The 20,481-nt window shown below is 37.9% G+C and overlaps 1 protein-coding gene across 1 annotated transcript in view; it reads right to left on the bottom strand.

Annotated features, from left to right (window-relative positions):
- LOC130411300 (CXADR-like membrane protein) overlaps nucleotides 1–8,868 on the bottom strand; it is a 46,188-nt gene extending 37,320 nt beyond the window's left edge. Inside the window, exon 1 of the mRNA XM_056735793.1 lies at nucleotides 8,607–8,868. Within this exon, the coding sequence (XP_056591771.1) occupies nucleotides 8,607–8,637 (31 nt within the window). The 5' untranslated portion in view covers nucleotides 8,638–8,868. The remainder of the gene's footprint in view (nucleotides 1–8,606) is intronic.
- Nucleotides 8,869–20,481: the final 11,613 nt, after the last annotated feature.

The raw sequence follows: 20,481 nt of genomic DNA, 5'->3' as shown, positions 1-20,481 counted from the left end.
TTAAAAAACACTTGCTTCTGTGGAACACAAAAGAAGATGTTTTGAGAAATGCCTTGGTCCATATAATGGAAGTCAATGGAGACCAATGTTGTTCCCAACGTTCTTCAAAATATCTTCTTTTGTGTTTTGCAGAAGAAAGAGTCATACATAAGGTTGAATAAATGATATTTTGGGGTGAATTATTTCTTTAATTGTCCTAAAATAGACTATTATTTTCTTTATGTGACCTATATGTTTTTTTGACGTTTTCCTTTTTATAGCACCGCTCCACACTCACAGACAGCACAGTTAGTACGGGTGTATGTCTGTGATCACAGCCTCTATCCCCCTCACATAAAAGTGTGACGAATGGAGGACGAGATCATACTGCAGTGATGGCATCTTTAGTCCAATTGACATTTAAATGGGGAACATGACATGCTATAATAAAGCGTGTGAGGGGGGGTGATGTCCTTTCAGTAGTACCTTTCCAGCTGAGGCAGCACTGCAGAGAGAGAACACATACAGACGGCAAGGATGAAAGAGAGAGAGGAACAGAAAGAGACCTGCTTACAAGAGAAGATTTTTTTTGCTTCAAAACAACAGCATACTACTTACAAGTATGAACGTTCTCTATATGCATTGTTTATGCGCTCCTTCTTTCAAACTACATACTTCAAAAAGTAGTGCACAGCATGCTGTATACTGTGCTTCACGCTGTAGGCTTGTTTCTCATTTTGATACTCGCTCCTTTAAAGATCACACGCTGACTGCAAATGCACTGCGTCGGCACGTCAGCCAACCTTGACATCTGTCTCTCACGCATTCACAGCATGAGATGAGCAATCCGCACTCACACAGAGACATTCCCCTCGGCCAGCGTTCTGATCGTGCGCTCACGGATGTGCCTCCAATCCATACAGTCATTCTATTACGTATAGAGAGAAGTCACGCGTTTGCATAACCCAAGGTCACCTCGCATCTTCCCAGCGCTGATGTTCTCCATGATCTGTGTCATCCAAGAATGCGGACTCATTATCAACAGCCGCCGTATCAACGAGCGAGCCGAGATCAGACGGCTCTGTCAAAGTTTGTACAAATCTCTCACGCAGATTCCTGCACTGGAGTTTAACTAGAGGAAGATGGGAACCTCGGACGTTGCATTTAAGGGATGGATGTCAGATTCAGGCCAAACCAAACCAAACAACGATCTCAACTCCTAAAGTCGCCTTACCGAATCCAACAGAAACTCTTACATTGAGAAAAGCCCAATGGAGGCAGAAGAGTCAGAGATGCTCTTCCCTGCAAAGCCAAAAGTCATGTGTTGGCTGAGATTTCATCTGCCGACCAACAGCTACTTTAAAAGTGCAAGACACAGACTTAATGAGCTCATTATGGGGAGGCTGTGGAAACATCGCCCTTGTTTCAGCATTACTCAATGTCACAGGAGCTGCAGAGAGGTCAATGGATAGAGAGAGAGACTTACGTTGTTGACATGAGTAATGTTGGTTTAATAAAGGAATGTTTGGATGATGTTCAGTTTGCTCTGGTCGCCTCTGGACTTCTTGTTAAATTCAGAAAAGACCTCGGGTGGAAGCAATGAGAGTAACGAAACCACAGCGGTCCTCCGGGAACAGAACTCACGTTGGTGGGTCATTAAATTAAAACCTTGTCTTATGTACGTATATTTATCCTGGTTTAAGGAAAATAGAATAGACAAATGTGTGCAGAAGTAATGTCCTACTGGAAATTAGATGTCTTTGCTTTTTTGATTTAAATAAATTATTAAAGATATCTTAAAGGGAGGATGCAACTGTATCATGCATTCTCACTTATTTACAATGTTAAACATGCTGGCTTCTCATCCTTAACATGGTCAACTTGTCCAAAAACGAGTCGGACTTATGACGTAGTATTTTTGTGCTCGATGCACTCCCCTAGCGAAAATTGAACATGAAAATCCATTTCGTAACAACTTTTCTTAGTCCCTTTTTGGACAATTCTCCCGGAAAAACACGTGTGTGCTGGAGAGAGAGCCCTAGGTTGAAATGTAAACTGAAGCTGAGCTTTGGGAAGAATTTAAAGAGATACACAAAACGTTTAAGAAGACAGTATGTTTCTACTTATTTGTATAAAATATTTCCTGATATGCTGTGGTTTGCCTTTTTGCCAAGTAAAACTTAAGGTTTCTTTTGTCCGTTTTGTGCCGTATAGTTTGTATTTTGACGATTTAGTCTTAAGTCTTACTTTTTAAAGACCAAAACATTACAAATATACCCCCCAGACATCATTTTGGCCACTTCTCAGATAGTTTTGGTAGGTTATACCATTTTTTTTCACAGAATATGATTTTGCTTTTCTAAAAATCAGTCTAAGAATCACGAGGCTTCTTCTTTCCTCCCCGAAATAATCTAAGAAGCAAAAGTCTCCATTTCCTCTCTTTCCGACCTCCATGCAACAACAGAGACATCAAAGAGAATTCATTTGCATTTGCCTTTTCGATGCACATCTCGGTCTATAAAATCAAACAAAAAGAATGACTCTAGCATCCTAACCTTCATCCCAGATTTCTCTCTGGATCTTGTTCGTCCTCAGTTGTTGGCTGCAGTAAATGGCATGCCTTTCTTTAAATGCCAGATCCCAGCACACGCTGAGGCGGGCCGGGCATCTGAGCGAGACCTTCGCCTTTCGTCTGTTTCAGCGGGGACGCACGCTGCAGTTAAGCTGTCACACCGCATGAGCACTAAGGTAAAGCTTCTCAGAATAGACGCAGCAGGAAACAGCAGCCCGACACGTGGCCGAGGAGACAGCCGCAGCACCTGTATCGGCCATCCTCCTCCGTGAGGCAAATAACACCAGACAGTCCTTTTAAAACATAGCTTTTCAAAGCACACTCACACAAGCCCTCAGTATTTAACTAACAATGGGAGGAAGGTGTCAGCTCGTGAAGGTTAGGGAGGGTGAACTCACTTTTACTGAAAGGAGATTAAGGTTATTTTCAGCAGGCCTTTGACTGGTCCACTTACGTGCTAATACTGCAGTTTAAAAGTGGGTAAATTTAAAGGTGTGCTATATTTAACAGAGCAACTTATGATTGCTCTATTTACTGCGTCTGACTCTAAAGTAGCAGCATTTTGGCCGCTTAAGAGCCAATTTACTATCTTTGCGATGCACATTTAGGCTGGAAACGTGCCTACTTTGGAAGAAAAGACTTTAGATTTAGGCCTTTTTATTCAGTCAAAACGTCAAAAACAACCATCAAGAAAAAACATCTTGTTGTGTGTTAGTTATTGTCATTATTAAAGGGGTCATATGGCGCAAACACGTGTTTTTCTGTGTCTTTGGTGTGTTATAAGTTTCATGTATTAGACACATAAAATTGTAAAAGATTAAAGTGCCGGAACAAAAGATGCATTCTATCCAAAAGCGAATGCTCACCCAGACCTGCCTGAAACGCCTCCTGTAACCACACCCACACAAATCTACGTCAGTTTGTGGAATGATTTGACTAAGACCATCCAAATGTAAATACAAGTAAGGTGGGCGTACCTGTCAGTACAATTGCTTTGGAACCTGATGTTCCAAATATGGTAAGAGGCGTTAGATTTCTGTCACGTGTTTGCAGTATTCGACCAATCACCAGGCACTGGTTAACTGACCTATCATAACACACCTCGCTTTTCAGAGCGATGAGCTTTGTAAAAAAGATGAGCATTTCAGAGAGGTGCGGCAAAGAGGAGATACAAACATACACGGTATGTGGAAAATACAGCGTTGTTTAACCTTAACTCGTGTATACACATTACATTACATCTGAAACTATTTATAACATTCGTTTTAGCCGTGTCATATGACTCATTTAAGCATAAAGTATGCACACCTCGGATATCCTATGCATACGATTTAGGACAGAATACATCTCCCTGCTGTGCTTCTGAAATCTTGTTTCTCCATAGTTAGTCATTTTTCACTATAAATCATTATTGCTAGTCACTCCTTATGTTGTAACCAGGTTATGCAAATGACTAAAAGTATTAACAAGTGCTTTCAGCAAGTGTTTTATTTTCATTTCCTGAATTTGGACATACAAGGTTTCAGAAGGACAGCGAAGATATATTAAAACCGATCGATGAGTTGCATCTGTGTTTTTATCCAGTTCACTTTTTACCACTATAATTTCTGTCAAATTGTATCAGTAAAAAATGTGCCACACATCTTTATAATTTAAATGAACCCCTGATATGAATAACAACTCGAATCCTAAACCAAAATTACAGAAAATTCAGTGTGTGATATTCCTCTGAGTGTATTACATTTACATTCATCTGTTGCTTCTATCCAAAGCAACTCTATTTTTTTTGTTAAATTAGCTGTGAATGAATGACAGTTTTGAGCTGGGGGAAAACTCTGGTGTTTTTGTTTCTGTAGGTGAACAGAATGCACTGATGCAACAAGACAATTAGAGCAAAAATACACAAATGTGTAGTGCAGCGGAACGGCTCAATTTCATTAAGAAGTTATGCCTAACCACTTGTAAAAAAACAGAAATAAATGGTGGTGCCATCTGTTCAGTAAAAGCAGGAGAGAGAGAGAGAGAGAGAGAGAGAGAGAGAGAGAGAGAGAGAGAGAGAGAGAGAACCTCATTAGCTTTGTGTGCCAACATGCAACATTATGGGTCGGACTATTTTCTTAGTAAAAAAATGTAAGAAAAGTATCTCGACCTAAAAAGGATTTAAAGCAAAAGTCATACTGGTTCAAAATAACAAAGTGAATAAATATTGTCAGAATTCTCTTTCGAGTAAACTTTTCAGTGATCAAAATGGACAAAAATGGACACAGATGGTGACCAACAGACACTAAGTTAAACAAATAATGCAGAATATTCCTTTGACATCAATCACTCTCTGTTTGTCTCGCTGTTCATTTAAAAGGTTTTGCACATTTATCAAACGTACACCACGTCGCAGTGGACAGGCGGGTTAATAAATGTTTAGAACACCGAGAGTGTTGTTTGCAATCCTAAAGGTTAGTTGTGTTTTAAATCCCTCTTTCTTTCCACTAAAAGCTTAGTCAGAATAATACCGGGTTCTTGTTTTCCCTCCCTTGTTTTTCAAGAAACACGAGTCTTAGAGAAACAACCAGATGTACACGGTCAACTTCAGGGTGGTCAGAAGTGAACGAAAAAATGAAACAAAAATAAAATCTATTGGATACACTTAACGAAAACCCTCCCGCGAGTGTTTTCTCAAAAAACACCCTGGTGACATAAATCCAGAAGGTGACTCTTAAACGAAACCCCTTCAAATATTCCTAAAAGAAATATTTGGTCTTTCCACAATGAAAGCATGAGGTGAGAGCATGTGGTTTGGATTACCGTAAATCGAAACCATTTCACGCCGTCTGGGGAAACAAGGAGTGAAGCGGATCATTCCAGCTCTAGGCCTGGAACGCTCCTCCAAAATCTGCTCACCATCGCTTCACTTATGTCTCTGACTGCTGGGAGATTTGTAGGTCACACTTTGGTCAGTGCCACGAGACATTTCAAAGCAACATCATTAAAATCGTTAATCAAGGTCTTAAAGTGTTTAGCACATCTTTGTAACCCCTCTCTCTCTCTCTATCTCTCTCTTTCATTAGTCACATACTGTCCCACCGGAGTGATGTCTGATTTTGCTGTGTACACTAAAGCTGTGATTTACTTCAGCATTTGTGTACGTGTGTGTGCTTGTAATAAACTGTTGTGATTTGTGTGTGTATAGAGGAGGTAAGTGGCGGGTGATCTGTGTCTGGTGGGTTAGAATAGATGTCACAGTGATTTTTCTGAACAGTATGACACAGCCCTCAGTGTGGACCGAGCCTGCTGGGATGTGCTCTACTAATTAAAGACAGCACAGGGTCCCTGTGGGGAAACACACACTCAAACGCACACACACAGATGACATGGTCCATGTTAAATTGGGCTCATAACGGGCTAAATTAGAGATAGATGCTGAAAAAACACAATACAGTTTTTGACTTAAGCTTCTAATTTACCAAATTTATTCTCAAACACGCACCCTCCAACTCACACACACACACACACACACATACACACAGCTTTGGGTACTATCATTTATGTGATCCATAATCCTGATGGAAGTGAGTAAATCTGGTGAAGCTTTTTTGTGACGGTTTCTTAAACCACTAATTATGTCAAAATAAATAAATATAAACTAAGCTGAGACTTTGATTTGCAGCATAAATTCACAAATAATGCATAAATTAAGTCTAAAGTACAAACAAAACTACCCTGTTACCCAATTCCAGATGAATATTCAACGGCGCATGTATTGATGACATATAGACAGATGCTAAAATATCATTGGTAGAGCTCACCGCGATCGAGTCGTCGGACTGGAAAGGTCATGACCTCATCATGGTTAGGGTTAGAGACACTAAGGTCAAGTATGGAGATATTTTGTATTTCAGAACTGCTAAACTCAGCTTCTGTTATTAAAGTCTATCTGACAGCAAAATTCATAGAGCAGAGAGAGAGAGAGAGAGAGTCAAAGTAGCACAAAGCATGATGTCGCGTCCTGACCTCTGGTTCCGAATGCCCATGTCATCTTTATACTTGACAGATATGTTGCTGCCCCTGGAGATTGTGTCTAAAAATAGATTGATCTTAGATCTGGTTCCAAAAACACACACATGGAATTGTAAGAACGATTCGTGAGATGTTATGTATTTACTCGTCTAATGTTTACTTGAGCAAATTCTTTAAATATTAACATTATAATTACTGTAATAATCTAAAAGTGCATTTACAAAGCTTTCTTTTTCCATTCACCTCAATGGCAGTTTTCAGCTAACGCATGACCCTCCCACAGTACAAACCTGCGTTTCTCTTGCATAGTATCTGTCTTAAATAATATTTAAAATTGGAATTGAGTTAGTCCCAAATCATAGTATGTTGAAATGAGTATTCTCAAAGTAACTGGATGGTCTACTGACCACAAGGGGGAGGAGTTTATTGACACTACATTAATAAGATCAGAAAAGTGATACTTTATCAAATGAATCAATTAAATGATACAGTAAACATTATATCAGTAAGAATAAGAGTAGAATATGGCAGGAAAATGAAATTATGACAATTGGACGGTGAAAAACATGCACAGTCGCAAGCCTTCCACTTAAAAGTCTAATATTACTAATATACATGTTGCTCACATGCATGATTATAATATTTTATCATTATACATCGCTTTCGATAAAAAGCCATTTCCACTTCCAGGCGTGCCAGAAGAGAAATTCTACCCATCCAACCTTGACCAGTTAGAAATAAATGTGCTTTGCTAGAAAACTCTTGAATACTTTCAGCTCCAAACAATAAACAAGTGTGTATTTTTCAAAATATATTTTCTTTGAAGTATCTCCTCAAGACGTCCTTCACCATGAAGCTATAATCTATACAATCTATAATCAATGCATTTGCAGACAGACACACAGACACACAGTCTTACTCTCTTGGGTACTGTGTCTGCGGGGGGGGGGGGGGGGGGGGGGTTTAGGGGGGTGGGTGATGATGATGTTGTGAGATGTTGTGTTGTTTTCACAGCTTGTCTGGCACAGTTGTTTTAATGCAACTAATGAAAGCACACATCATGATAATTGCTGTGGCGTTTGCAGTTATATGTGTGTGAGTTTGTGGACACAAGCACCTTGCATCTCTCTACCGCTTATTGCACAACATGTCAGTAAACGGCATACAGGTTACAGTATTTTTACGCTGTAGAAATAAAAACTCTTTATTAATACACATTCCTGTTATTATTGTGAAGCAATCTTGGTGCACTAAAACAAAGCTTTCTTTCTTTGTGTTCTTTTAACAAATTGGCTTTACCTCTAAAGCAACTTTCCATTTTAGCTGATGTAAGCAGGCCCCGTAACAAAAACAACACTTGCGTATTATCACAAAAGAATGCTTTTTTAACACATTGTTCACATAATTCGTACACATAATTCGAAACGTTTCAAAATGATGATGACGTCATAATACTTGCATACCTACTGAAAAACAGGACAAAACAGTAGTTTTGAATCGCTATGCATTTGGTTAGTTGTAATTGGTTAATAAAGTCGGTTCGTAGAGTTATTACTCGTCTTAAGACTCAAACGATTAAATAATCGAAATAAATAATAATTCACATTCACAGTTTACAAAAAATAAAAAGCAGACTTAAACACTGTAAAAGTGCTGACAGTTTACACAAATAGTTCAACGTTAAAACAATTTTAACCATTTAAAGTCACTTGCGTTCAACTTTAGATTGAACATCTAAGCAGATTTCGTTGAATTCCCTTTCAGCATCTTTACCTTTCACGTATTTGTAATGTGGAGAGTTTGTATAATAATCTTCAACATGGTTACACTCGTGCTAACAATCCTCACTAAATTGTACATTAATGCATAATACAGGATGCTAAGTAAAATAGTTGCGCCATCCAGCACTGCGGTCACACATATCTGGTCGGCATCTAAAAGTGCTTCGTTAGCTAAGACAAGTCTGTCCAGCAATCTGCTGCATCTCTACAACTCATCTCGTAACACGACATGCACAACAGAAACAAAAAACGCAACTTGCCCAAGAACACGGAAGAAGTGCTCGTAGACATCACGTCTCCGGACTGCGCTGAGAATCCTACAGAAACGTCTCCTTTGGTCCTCAGAATAAGCACATTGAGTCATTGAAATGATCTCTTAGTTTTGTTCTGAACGCAAATAGAGCGACATCGCCAGCGGAGATCACGCAAAGCATCTCTCAGATCTCCAAACGTCCTTGCGCGCGCCTCCAGAAACGCCCGAAAGATACCCGAAGTTCTCGTCCACTTGAATAAAGATGCGTATCTCCTCCTCCTCTCCCTCTGTGTGCGCGTGTGAGGAACCACAGGCTGCTGGAGGTGTGTTAGGGGATGTGGGGACCTCTGCAGTTAAAGGAGAACACTTTCCTTTTGCAGAGATTCCGACGGGACGCATTGGGCTTAAAATGATGATATTTTGCAGGATCCCGGGTACAGAGGAGTTCTCTCAGGGGTACTTTAACTGTAGTAAACAACATTTTAATTAATTTAGGTTATTAAAAGCAGTATGCAGTGGATGAGTTATTCATTTGAATTAAAATAATACGTTTTTATAAAATCATAAATCAAAACATTTTAAATAAGTGATGATAACAAGCATTACTGTAAGTTAAAGCTTTTTGTATATTTAGCTTAAAATGAATTACTCAAAAATCAATCAAATAAGGAAGAAACTTAAAACAGACAAAACTATCAAGAAAGTTAGTAATTTTAGTAAACATTTTATTTGTAGTAAAACCACATCTTGGTCAGCACAAATTTGTCTATATGGTATACTGTTAGGATGATATGTGTAGTAGTAAAACTATGGTAATACAAATAGCTATCAATAAAAACATAAGGGTAAAAATGATTCATCCAATTCTTCTTTTTAAGTACCTCCTGTCAGTCCAACGTCATAGGCCTACTGTACAGGAACAACACAACAGTGATGTAGGAACTGCTAACTACGAACCTATTGAATGCAAATTAAAATTGTCAGGTTTCATCCAGTTACATAGACCTAAAACTCCAGTTTCCAGACAAAAACAAATCATTACCGTAGATCCTAAACTATTCAGCTTCCATCATGTATCCATTTATTGTGGGCCATCTCCACCATTAGAAAAAACATTTAGACTCCAATGGATTTAATAACCAGCCCTTAAAAAGTTCATCTTTTCGGGAATGATTGAACCGAAACGACTGAACGCAACAATCATTTCCAATTTCAAGCACATGTCCACAGCTTCTCTCCAAAACCGCAGGATTTAAGTTTGTGTGTGTGTACAATCAAATCAATTCTGAGTACATCTGCAGTGACACAAGCAACACATGGTTTCGAATTTGAATGCATTATGCGATTATTTTAGTTGCGTGTAAAACTTCAAAGGCCAAACGTGGCCTGTTTTTCATCTGATTATTCATGAAAGCAACACTGCAGGAGGATAGGACTTATTGCCATGACCTGATTGCAGATTGCGGCAGATGTCGATTTTTAAAGTTACCTATCTTGGCATAAAGGCAGAGGTGTTGAAGAGGGAAGATCTGGATGCTCTTAAAGCAGGGACAACAATTCAAGCTTTGTTTATTGACTTGCAGCCTACTACAAAAAGAACGATTTATTTTCCTCCATAATCGATCGACTATTTTAAGTTCTGAACATTGTGGACAAAGTTCTCTTGGCCATCAATAATTCATCATGGCCTCAGATGCAAGACACTCAATTTCATCCACTAAATTTAGGTCAGACAGAAGGAAAATGTCTAAAAACCAAATGCCGATGTGTTCCAAACACAGTGAGTCTACAGCTCTTTTAGAACATACCGAGGTCTTTTCATAATTCATAAAGGCCTTGAAACTTTAAAACAATCCATTAATCCGTTCATTCATTTTCAAGAGTGAAAAATGTCAGCCAATCCGAGCTCAGCTCTAGACTTCAATGCAAAAGGCCTTTCTGTATAAAATTTAACAGCACAATAAATGGAGAAAAGAACATGACTCTCACCTAAACGTTCTCTGGTTTAAGCCTTATAGACAAAGACGTTAAAACATCACCACACCAGAGAGAACGCAGTAAATCTACAAGCTGCCGAGCTCCATAATTCAACAGCAAGTGATCATTCATCAAACCATTCAATTAATAACCTTCTCTGAGAGCATGGCTGGGATTTATCAACATCCTTCTCAGCTGAACGATCTCACCTCTCACCACGTCACTGGTGGAATTGAAACCATATCCTAACTTGGAACTTGGAATTTCTGTGGAGCTTTCTAAGGCACTTAATCTTCCTGGTCCTGATGGAAACCGTGCTTATAACAAATTTGAAGTCTACACCACACTGTGGAGTGCTGAGGCTCTGATGGGTCATCTTTATATTGTCTCTCGGTTCAATCTGAGAGCACAATCAGAACTCATCCATGAAGAGGCTGCCTGGATGATCAGAGTGAATTCAAAGCTTTTATGGAGTGCTCTTGGAACGGAGTGATTCCTAGGGACAATGCAACCTCAATATCCCTGGAGCACCAGGAAAATGAAAGGAATGCCAGAAAATCAAGAACCCTGAGATTCAATTCCTTTGAAAGACGAGGTCTATTTCCTTAAAGGCCATCCTCAAGGTCTCTGAGAGAGAGAGAGAGATAATTGCCATTCTAAAATATAGGGAGTTGCATTGCTGTCTGCCTACGTGGTTGCATCCAAACAAAATTGGAACCTTTTAAGCGACTTAACAGGAGTGCTCAAAATGTGTTATTACAACACAATCTCATGGCAATTTGTATCTATTTCACGAGGTGGCTAATTCATATGAATTTGTCAGATCTCATCTGATGTGAAAACAGATCGTAAAACATAATGGTTAAGTTTAGGGGGGGCTTCATGACGTTTAAATATGTTTTTGTACAATTCAAATTGTACAAATTCACCCAAATTATAGCCACCATGTTAAATTGTTATGAATTGTTATGAATTTTTGCCAAATGCAAATGACAATGGAGACTCCAGTAACACTTAAAGGGATAGTTCACCCAAAAATGAAAATACGGTATATAATAGAAATTATTTAATCATCCTCATGTATTTTCATACCTGTAAAAATGACTTTCTTTTGATGAACACAGAGAATGTAATTTTTAGTACAGGAACATCATTGATTACTTTAGTAGAAAACATCAAATGCTAGTCAAAAGTGCCCCAGAACTGTTTGCTTTTCTTAGATACTTGAAAATATTTCATTTTGTGTTCAACAAAACAAAAATTACACAATATGTTTTTTCTACTGTAGTAGTGGATGATGTTCCAGAACTGAAAATTGCTTAAATTCTTCCATATATATTTATTTGTGTTTATCAGAGTAAATGATGACATGAATTTTCATTTTGGAGTGAACTGTCCCTATAACGTCAATATCAGTGTTTGTCATTTGGAAAACATGATACTTTAATAAGCATACAATCTATTACACAAATTGTTTATTGTAAACAGATAAATAAAATGTTTTATGATCATATTTGCTCTTGAAATGTTTTACAGTAAGCTCATTGCAATGCATTGTGGGATTGCATTCTCTAGAATCTTGTACTGTTATTTAGTAACCTGAAGTAACATCATGACTACCTTTGAGCATTAGAGTTATAATTGGACCTTAAAATGGGGCTTACAGAGACAGCTCACTAGATTTTTGAGCACACTTTTACTTAAAAATAAAAGTGCTTCATGATGCCATACAAATCATCCAAAGAATCTTTCAAACGGTTCTTTGAGGCAAAAAAGGTTCTCAGATTATAAAAAGAAAGAAAGAGATGGTTCTTGAAAGAACCTTTGACTGAATGTTTTTTTTTGTGGAACCAAAAATAGTTATTCTATGGCATCTCAGAAGAACATTTTAAGCCCCTTATTTTTAATTTATTGTTGTTGTAAACGCTGTAATTAAAGTGATTGCTATCAGAGAAAATCTGGAGTATTTTCTACAACTGACATGTATTAATTCTGTAAAATGTACTGTTCATCAAACTGACTGGAAACAGATGCTCAGTCTGTGCAAGGGCTTAAAGAAGTCATTTCATTTAGAAAGAAGATTTAAGATTTAAACGACATATGACAATACAGAATGTTGTAACCCACCATGCATTGAGTTATCAAGTAAATACATTTTTAAAACGTAATTTTATAAAGCAAAAGATAGGAAAAGAAGCAAAAGCTTTTCATACCCCATCAATAACAGAACTGAAAATAATAGGCTACTATTACTACTAATGAAATACTAAACGCCGGTAATTCAGATAATATTAATTTTTGCATTATGAAAATTATGGCCATTCAGATTTTCCCTGCAAAGTATTTACATGAGAATTATGTTATTTTCTAATAAATAAAAAGTATTAATGTTTTATTGAACATTATATGGTAAAATTGCAATAAGTTTGTTTTTGTTCACTTTAATGCACAGTAAGAATATTATTGTGTTGGCCGTAACTAAAATGAACATAGATTAATAAATGCTAAAAAACTACATTGCACATTTTTTCATGTTAGCTAATGCATTAAATAAATAATAACAAATATGATCTGACTGTAAAGTGTTGCCAGTTGTATTCAATACAAGAACTGCATGAGCGAACATCAGTGTGGAAAATTTCTAAATTGCATACTAGGTTTTGCACTAATTTACAGTTTAGTAATGTCCTCATCAGTACATGCACACTGTACATCAAAGGTTGCATGAGCAGTTTATTGTGTAAACCAGAGAGAGATCCCACATCATCAAACAAACACACCGTCACTGACAGGCACATCCATCTCTCAGCGCATGCATGTCTTTGTTTAAATTGGGTTATTTAAATTCATTAAATACTGCAACGGCATGAACTACCGACGCCATTAGACTTGCAGATGAAGTTACTGCACTGGGCCACTCCTAATGACCACAGATTTTACATCTCTCAAAGCGGTGTGAGAATATTCTACTCACATCCTGTTTATGTTCGCCAGCCGAACAACTGATGAGTTCGCAGGACAGAATAGAAGAGAGTCATGTTAAAGACAGGGGTGTCCAATATTGCCTGCTGAAGGGCTGCCGTCCTGCAGAGATTAGCTGTAACACAGATCGAACACGGCTGAGCCAGCTAATAAAGATGTTCAGGATGGATGGGAAATGCAGGCAGGTGTGATGGAGCAGAACTGGACACCACCGACAAAGGTTTTGCATTAGACAATTGGTTGAATTGTTATCTCTTCATGGGCAAAAACTGATTTGGCAATCGTTTGTAAATAAGTATCCCAGGAATTTTTGACAAAAGTTCGAAAAAATCATGAGACTTAATTTATATGTTAACATCTCTTGGGTGAAGAGAGCAAAACATGTAAAAATATTCCTATGAGAAAACATTTATGTAAAACTTCTGACTGTACTAAATGAAAAAGTGAACATGTATGTGGCATGCATCTCTCGTAAGAAAACCATCTGCTTGGTTTCTGTACAGTGAAATGTGATTATCTCCTGACCTCTCTTGCTGTATTAAGAACATCTCCCATACACGTTTCTATGGCTGTGAGACGGTGGTTAAAGAGGACAATGAACCGTTGACCCAAATTGTTGGTGAAAATAGCTCAGAAACTCCAGCGCAGCTCCACATGGGACCCCTGGATTGCATTAGAGATGTTATACTTTTCAAATGACTCAATACTAGAGAGACTAATGCTTCCAGGCATCGCAATTAAATGTGGCACTCATTTACAGCACCCCTGCTATTTGAAAGAAAAAATCTATCATTTCAGAGAAGAGAATCATTTTACCCATTTCCATTTAATGATTTTGAAAAATAACAGTCGAACTTGCAAAGTGTGATTCATCTACTGAACTGCTCATTGCTCACATTGAAGTGCGTAAACTGCATAACTTGACAAAAAGAGTAATTATATAATCTTATATTAATATTCTTGATGACTTAATATTTTGAATTTCTTTTAAAGGAACAGTTCACCCAAAAATGAAAATACTCTCATCATTTACTCGCTCTCAAATTGATCTAAATCTGTATAAATGTCTTCGTTCTGATGACGTCAGAGAGTGATATTTGGAAGAATGCTTGTCACCAAACAGTTTCGCCACCATTGACTATAGTAGAAAAAGATTGTTTAATTTCTTTGTTCTGTTGAACACAGAAGATATATTGAAAAAGGTGAAGCAAAGAACGTTTGACTACCATTGTAAATTTCCCTACTATAGTAGTCAGTGGTGGCCAAGAACTGTTTGGTTACAAGCATTACAGATTTCGGAGTCTGAGCATCATGCTATTGAGGTCTCAGTGAAAGGAAGGCCAGAGAAAGAGATTGAGAGTTATTGTGATGCAGTGCTGTAACTGATCGGCCTCACATTCAGAAGGTCTGTCTCCAGCGCAAAACCAAAAGTCACCTTGAATCTCAGTGTCCTGTACAGCTGCACTGTGAAGAAGTGGCTGCGGGTGCGGACCAATGCAGCTCTGCACATCTGCCCTGCATTATGCGACATAATAAACACCTGAATAATGAATGTCAAAATGCACATTTTGCATTGCCACAATTTTGTCGAATTTTGCTTTTCATCTGATCAGAACTTGTCAACTAGCATGATCTTGCTGGTAAAACATCACCAATAGATGCAATTGTAATGCCGGATTTCCTGCATGTTTGGCTTTTACAGAGATCTCTGCATTTTTAAAGAGTGTTGTAGCCGTGCTGAGAGAGTAAAGGGAGATATTGACTCGGGTAGAGTGTGCTGAATTGACTGGTGTAGTAGAGGTGTCCCTCATGGACACACACATTAAAGCAGATGGTCAGCAAAAAAGCAGTGACTCGGTGTGACACACACACACACAGATGTGCTGCTGCTGTAAGGAAGTGACATAAAGACACCTGCATAAGCTCACAGACCAATCACAGCCAGATGGAGTGTAGGGGGCGGAGACAAAGATCTGAATTTGCATGTTTATTATATAGATTTATAAAATGGCACGATTTTACAAGCCAATGCAACATTGCAACTAAAAACTTTTTGAAATGTACAGTGCTATATGTATTTATTTTGTTTATAGATAAAGTGAAACTCAAAGCTGCAGCCTGTAAGTTTGGCAATTATATCTCGCTGTTTGAAACAGTTGGAAGTTACTTTACGTACATTTTGGTAAGAATATACGTTGTTCAATTTAATATGTTTTTTAATCTATATATTTCCTGGAAGACCTTTAATTTGGCTTTATATATATATATATATTTTAATTCCTTGTTGTGTTATTTGTATGCACCATGGACGCAATTTTAATCCTCTATATGTGTCCATGTGGCAGAATTGACAATAAAGTAGACTTTGATTTGGCTCTTGTAAAGTAAAAATTGCATGTTCCTATGCTTTTCATCAATCGCATCCTGCCACAAAGAATTATGGGAAATGTAGTTTTGTCTCGCAAGCCTGTTTCTTGATATTCCCGTACACAAAAGAAGATATTTTGAGAAATGTTGGTAAGCAAATAACATTGGACTCTATTGACTTCTTCTGTAGGAGAGATTTTCTTTTTTGCTCCACACAAGAAAGACTCATATAAAGTGTGTGAGGGTAAATGACATGAGAGTAAATAAGTGATGACACAATATATATTTTTAGGTGAACTATCCCTTTAATAAATGCTCAGAAATAGCCTAAATACAGACTGGGGTTTTGAGCATTGGTTTCCAAAGCCCATCACACTCTGCAGGTTGCCCACTCCACCCATATAGGGAACTCTTAAAAACCATCTGGCAGATCCTGAAGAGGCTAAAGAAAGTTAGACGCTCAATTAAAGCAGTGAGACTGCAGGGCCACTTTACTCAGGCAAAGCAATCTGGAGTCAGTGAGACATGGATCGTTTATTGATCACTCAATGGCCACCAGATGGGTTGGGCCCTTCAACATTTTAACTATTAACAAGAGGCTTCATCTGGTTCAGACCGCAATGCCTCAGACTCAAGCGCATGGAGGAATTTCATAACAAAAATGCATGCAAGTGAAGATTAAAATAGGTCACAGGCAAAAATATTGAATACTGAACTATGAGATGTTTAAGTCCCCAGGAGTGACGGCAGACAATAGCTGTCGTCATGGCGATATGGAGACACAGGAGCGCAGAGTATAAAGGGATATATTCAATTCAGCAGACCTGCAGGCAAACTGATGCAGTCCATCAAAAAGCCATTTCAGACCAGCCCATAAAAACAACAACACTAGAGCGGCGGAGTAAAGATCACGCTTAGAAAAACACCTCAAGCTGCTGTAAATCATAACAGAGAATGTTTTTCATCCGAAGAGAAAGATGACTGACAGACCTTCACACCAATAATCAAAGCAAACTACGTGAACTTGAAATTTAAATGCAAAATAATGCATTTACACTGTAAAAACAAACATGGGACACAAAACATTTTTTCAGAAAGCAAATCAAAATTGCATCGGTTCCGCTCTATTTATTTATTTTACTGTTTTTTTACAGATGATTTTCATGTATTTTTGAAATACGGTTGAATACTGTAAAATTGTAGAGAAAATGTTTCATGGTACATTTCTGGCGCCCCATGCAGCTGAAGGGAATTTGAAGGGGTTTTATCCAATTTTTTAACATTCTTTTTTTGAGATACGGTAAAAAAATCGAATTACAGAAAGAAGACTGCAAATTTACAAGTAAAACATGAAACGCATGTAATTTTATGTGAACAAAAAATATTTTATGCTATATTTCTGGCACCCCATCTGCAGGAAAATGTAAGCATTTCAACTGGATTTTTTACAATATACTATTACAATAATAAATGAAAACATTACAGTGAGTGAATTTTGAATTATTGGATTGGCTTTTTATTGTTTGTTTGTTTTATCTGAATAAAGCTTTAAATCTTTTGTTAACAACTATAGATGTTTTTTGTTACTTTCATATTGTGAACAGACCTTAAAATGCAAAGCTCATTTTCCAATAGTGAATCATCAAATGGAAACCCCAGCCAATCAATGAATACCAAAGACTACATAAAATAAAGTGTGGGAATCGTTCGACATTTGCACATAATCTTAACAGAATAGGCCTACTGATAATCTAACGCACAACTAAAATGAAAAGTATTTTTGAATTCTGGGAAAGATAAATGTGAAACTGCAGTTTCTATCCTCCCAGGCTGGATTCCACTTTGTTTAGATATTGAATTTTCATTCAATTTGCAGCAAGACTGAAAATATATGAGCTCTTTCTTTCATTTATTGCAGCCTGCAGACAATTCTTCAAGCACAATTCTCATTTATCCATTTCCTCACCTACATTTTTATGGCCCTTGTAATGCCTACCATTAGCCAATGCAATTGACCAAAGTAAACCACTCAATGTGTTCTGCTCACACTAAACATTTCAGTTGTGTTGGTCCAGGCTGCATGAAGACATTTATTGAGCTAAAAACAGTGATCAGACCAAACACCATCATTCAGGGCACCTAAGGTGCAGCGCTGACCACAGCAATGTCCAAACCGAGAGCTGACGTGACGTCTTTTATAAACAGCACTGATGTGACAGGATCCCCCGACTGTTTTTTTTCCCCAGAGCAGTCCGTCTATCTGTGTTTCCTGTCCCACACAGACATACTGGCATCCTGACTCTATTCGGCTTGCCCTGCATAATTTAAAACCTCCGGTTCCCCAGCGAGAACCTTCACACTTGCTGCAACCTTCCCTTAATGCTCATATCTCCTTGCAAGCAGAGCTAGGAAAGCTATTTTGAAACTGTAGCCTCTCAAGCTTAAAGCCGCTTAAATTTAAAGGAGTTTAACTACAACATACATAATTTAAAAAACCTAGTTACATTACGAGCCAACAAAAAGAATATTGCAACTGAGAGCGTTTAACATATATGGTGTTATACACTCACCTAAAGGATTATGAGGAACACCACAATAATACTGTGTTTGACCCCCTTTCGCCTTCAGAACTGCCTTAATTCTACGTGGCATTGATTCAACAAGGTGCTGAAAGCATTCTTTAGAAATGTTGGCCCATATTGATAGGATAGCATCTTACAGTTGATGGAGATTTGTGGGATGCACGAAGCTCCCGTTCCACCACATCCCAAAGGTGCTCTATTGGGTTGAGATCTGCTGACTGTGGGGGCCATTTTAATACAGTGAACTCATTGTCATGTCATTGAGCTTTGTGAGATGGTGCATTATCCTGCTGGAAGTAGCCATCAGAGGATGGGTACATGGTGGTCATAAAGGGATGGACATGGTCAGAAACAATGCTCAGGTAGGCCGTGGCATTTAAACGATGCCCAATTGGCACTAAGGGCCTAAAGTGTGCCAAGAAAACATCCCCCACACCATTACACCACCACCATAATTGCATTAATGAGAAATTGAACAGGTGTTCCTAATAATCCTTTAGGTGAGTGTTTGTGTTTTTGGCACAAAAGCATGAGCTCAATTGGGAAAAAAAGGGTGATAAAGTTACTCTTGAAGAAACGTTCACCCAAATATAAAATTCTTCATTATTTACTCACCCTCAAATATTTGGATGAATGCAACCAAACAGCTTTTGGTCACAAACAGCTTTTGGTCTTTCTCTGTGTTCATCAGAACAAATAATGTTATACAGATTTGGAAAAATTTGAGGGAGTTAAAGAAGACAGAATTTTCTTTTTTTTTGGTCAAAGTTGACAAGCCCGTTTTAATAAGTTTTGTGGGTTAGATATTTGCAACTCAGCTACAAACACACAGTAAAGGCCTACAAAAAAATAATGATTAATGGCATAGAAATAATGAAATATGGAGATATAAGGGCAAAACAAACTCACATTTTCTACAAAATAGTACCCGACAGATCAAATTATAAAAGGTTATTTTACATTGACAGTTGTGAATCATGGTAATGATTTTAACACTGATTTTATTATGTAGCCTTCTTGTTCAATAACTGATTTTTATTTATTGTTTACCCAACAAGAAATAGATTGTGTAGATTTAATAAACTAATAAAACAAGAATGACACTAAAATTTCTACATCCAAGTTGAAAACATGCAGCGTTTAACTAAATAAAAAAATTATAGGGACTTTTTGCACAGACATTTAAATTAGATTTCAATATTTTCAAAAATTGTCAAAACAAACCACTTCAACAATGTAAATCTGAAATACCACAACAGTCAGATTCAATTGAGAAGCCCATTTGATCCTTTTTTAATATTGCTCAACAGTGCGCATAATACAAAAATGCATGAAATCGGTATTTGGATCGGTTGTTTCATTTTATCAGTTGTTTTAGGAAAGGAGAGCGGCCCTCCATGATCTCAATTGGTGACCTGTTTCAGTTACTCCACCACACTATTCGTAACTGCTTGGTTTTAAAAGATGGTACACAAACAAGCATCTTCATCCCAATGCTGCTGTCCTTGTGTTCGATTCTTCAAGTGCATGTCAATATTCAATCCATAACGTCACTTACAAGATGAGACAACCAGAAAGAACAGAAAATCACGTCAGCATTTTCCTCAGCTCTCTCTCTCTCTCTATCTCTCTCTCTCTCTCTCTGGCATTCTGCACTGCTCTTGTCCATTACTCTGCCTGAACTTTCATCCACTGCTCTTCGCCTGCAAAAATCGATGGGACGTAATTTTTCAGTGGCTCTAAAGAGGTTGAGAGTAAATGGAGATGGGGGGGCTTCCTGAACAGATGGGGTGTGTTTCACCACCAGTCACAATAAACTCACGCTTATTTTCGCCTGATGGAATCTAAAGGATTAATCTAATTTATATCTAGCTCACATCTAAGAACATACCTGACAGGCATTGACGGTATGGTTCAGGATTTTGGGATAAACTCGTAAGATCTACCGATACGTACGTGAGTCAGATACACCAG

Source organism: Triplophysa dalaica, chromosome 22, assembly GCF_015846415.1.
Source record: "Triplophysa dalaica isolate WHDGS20190420 chromosome 22, ASM1584641v1, whole genome shotgun sequence".
NCBI lineage: Eukaryota > Metazoa > Chordata > Actinopteri > Cypriniformes > Nemacheilidae > Triplophysa > Triplophysa dalaica.
The sequence above is the reverse complement of the archived record's forward strand: the minus strand, read 5'-3'. Positions and strand labels throughout refer to the sequence as shown.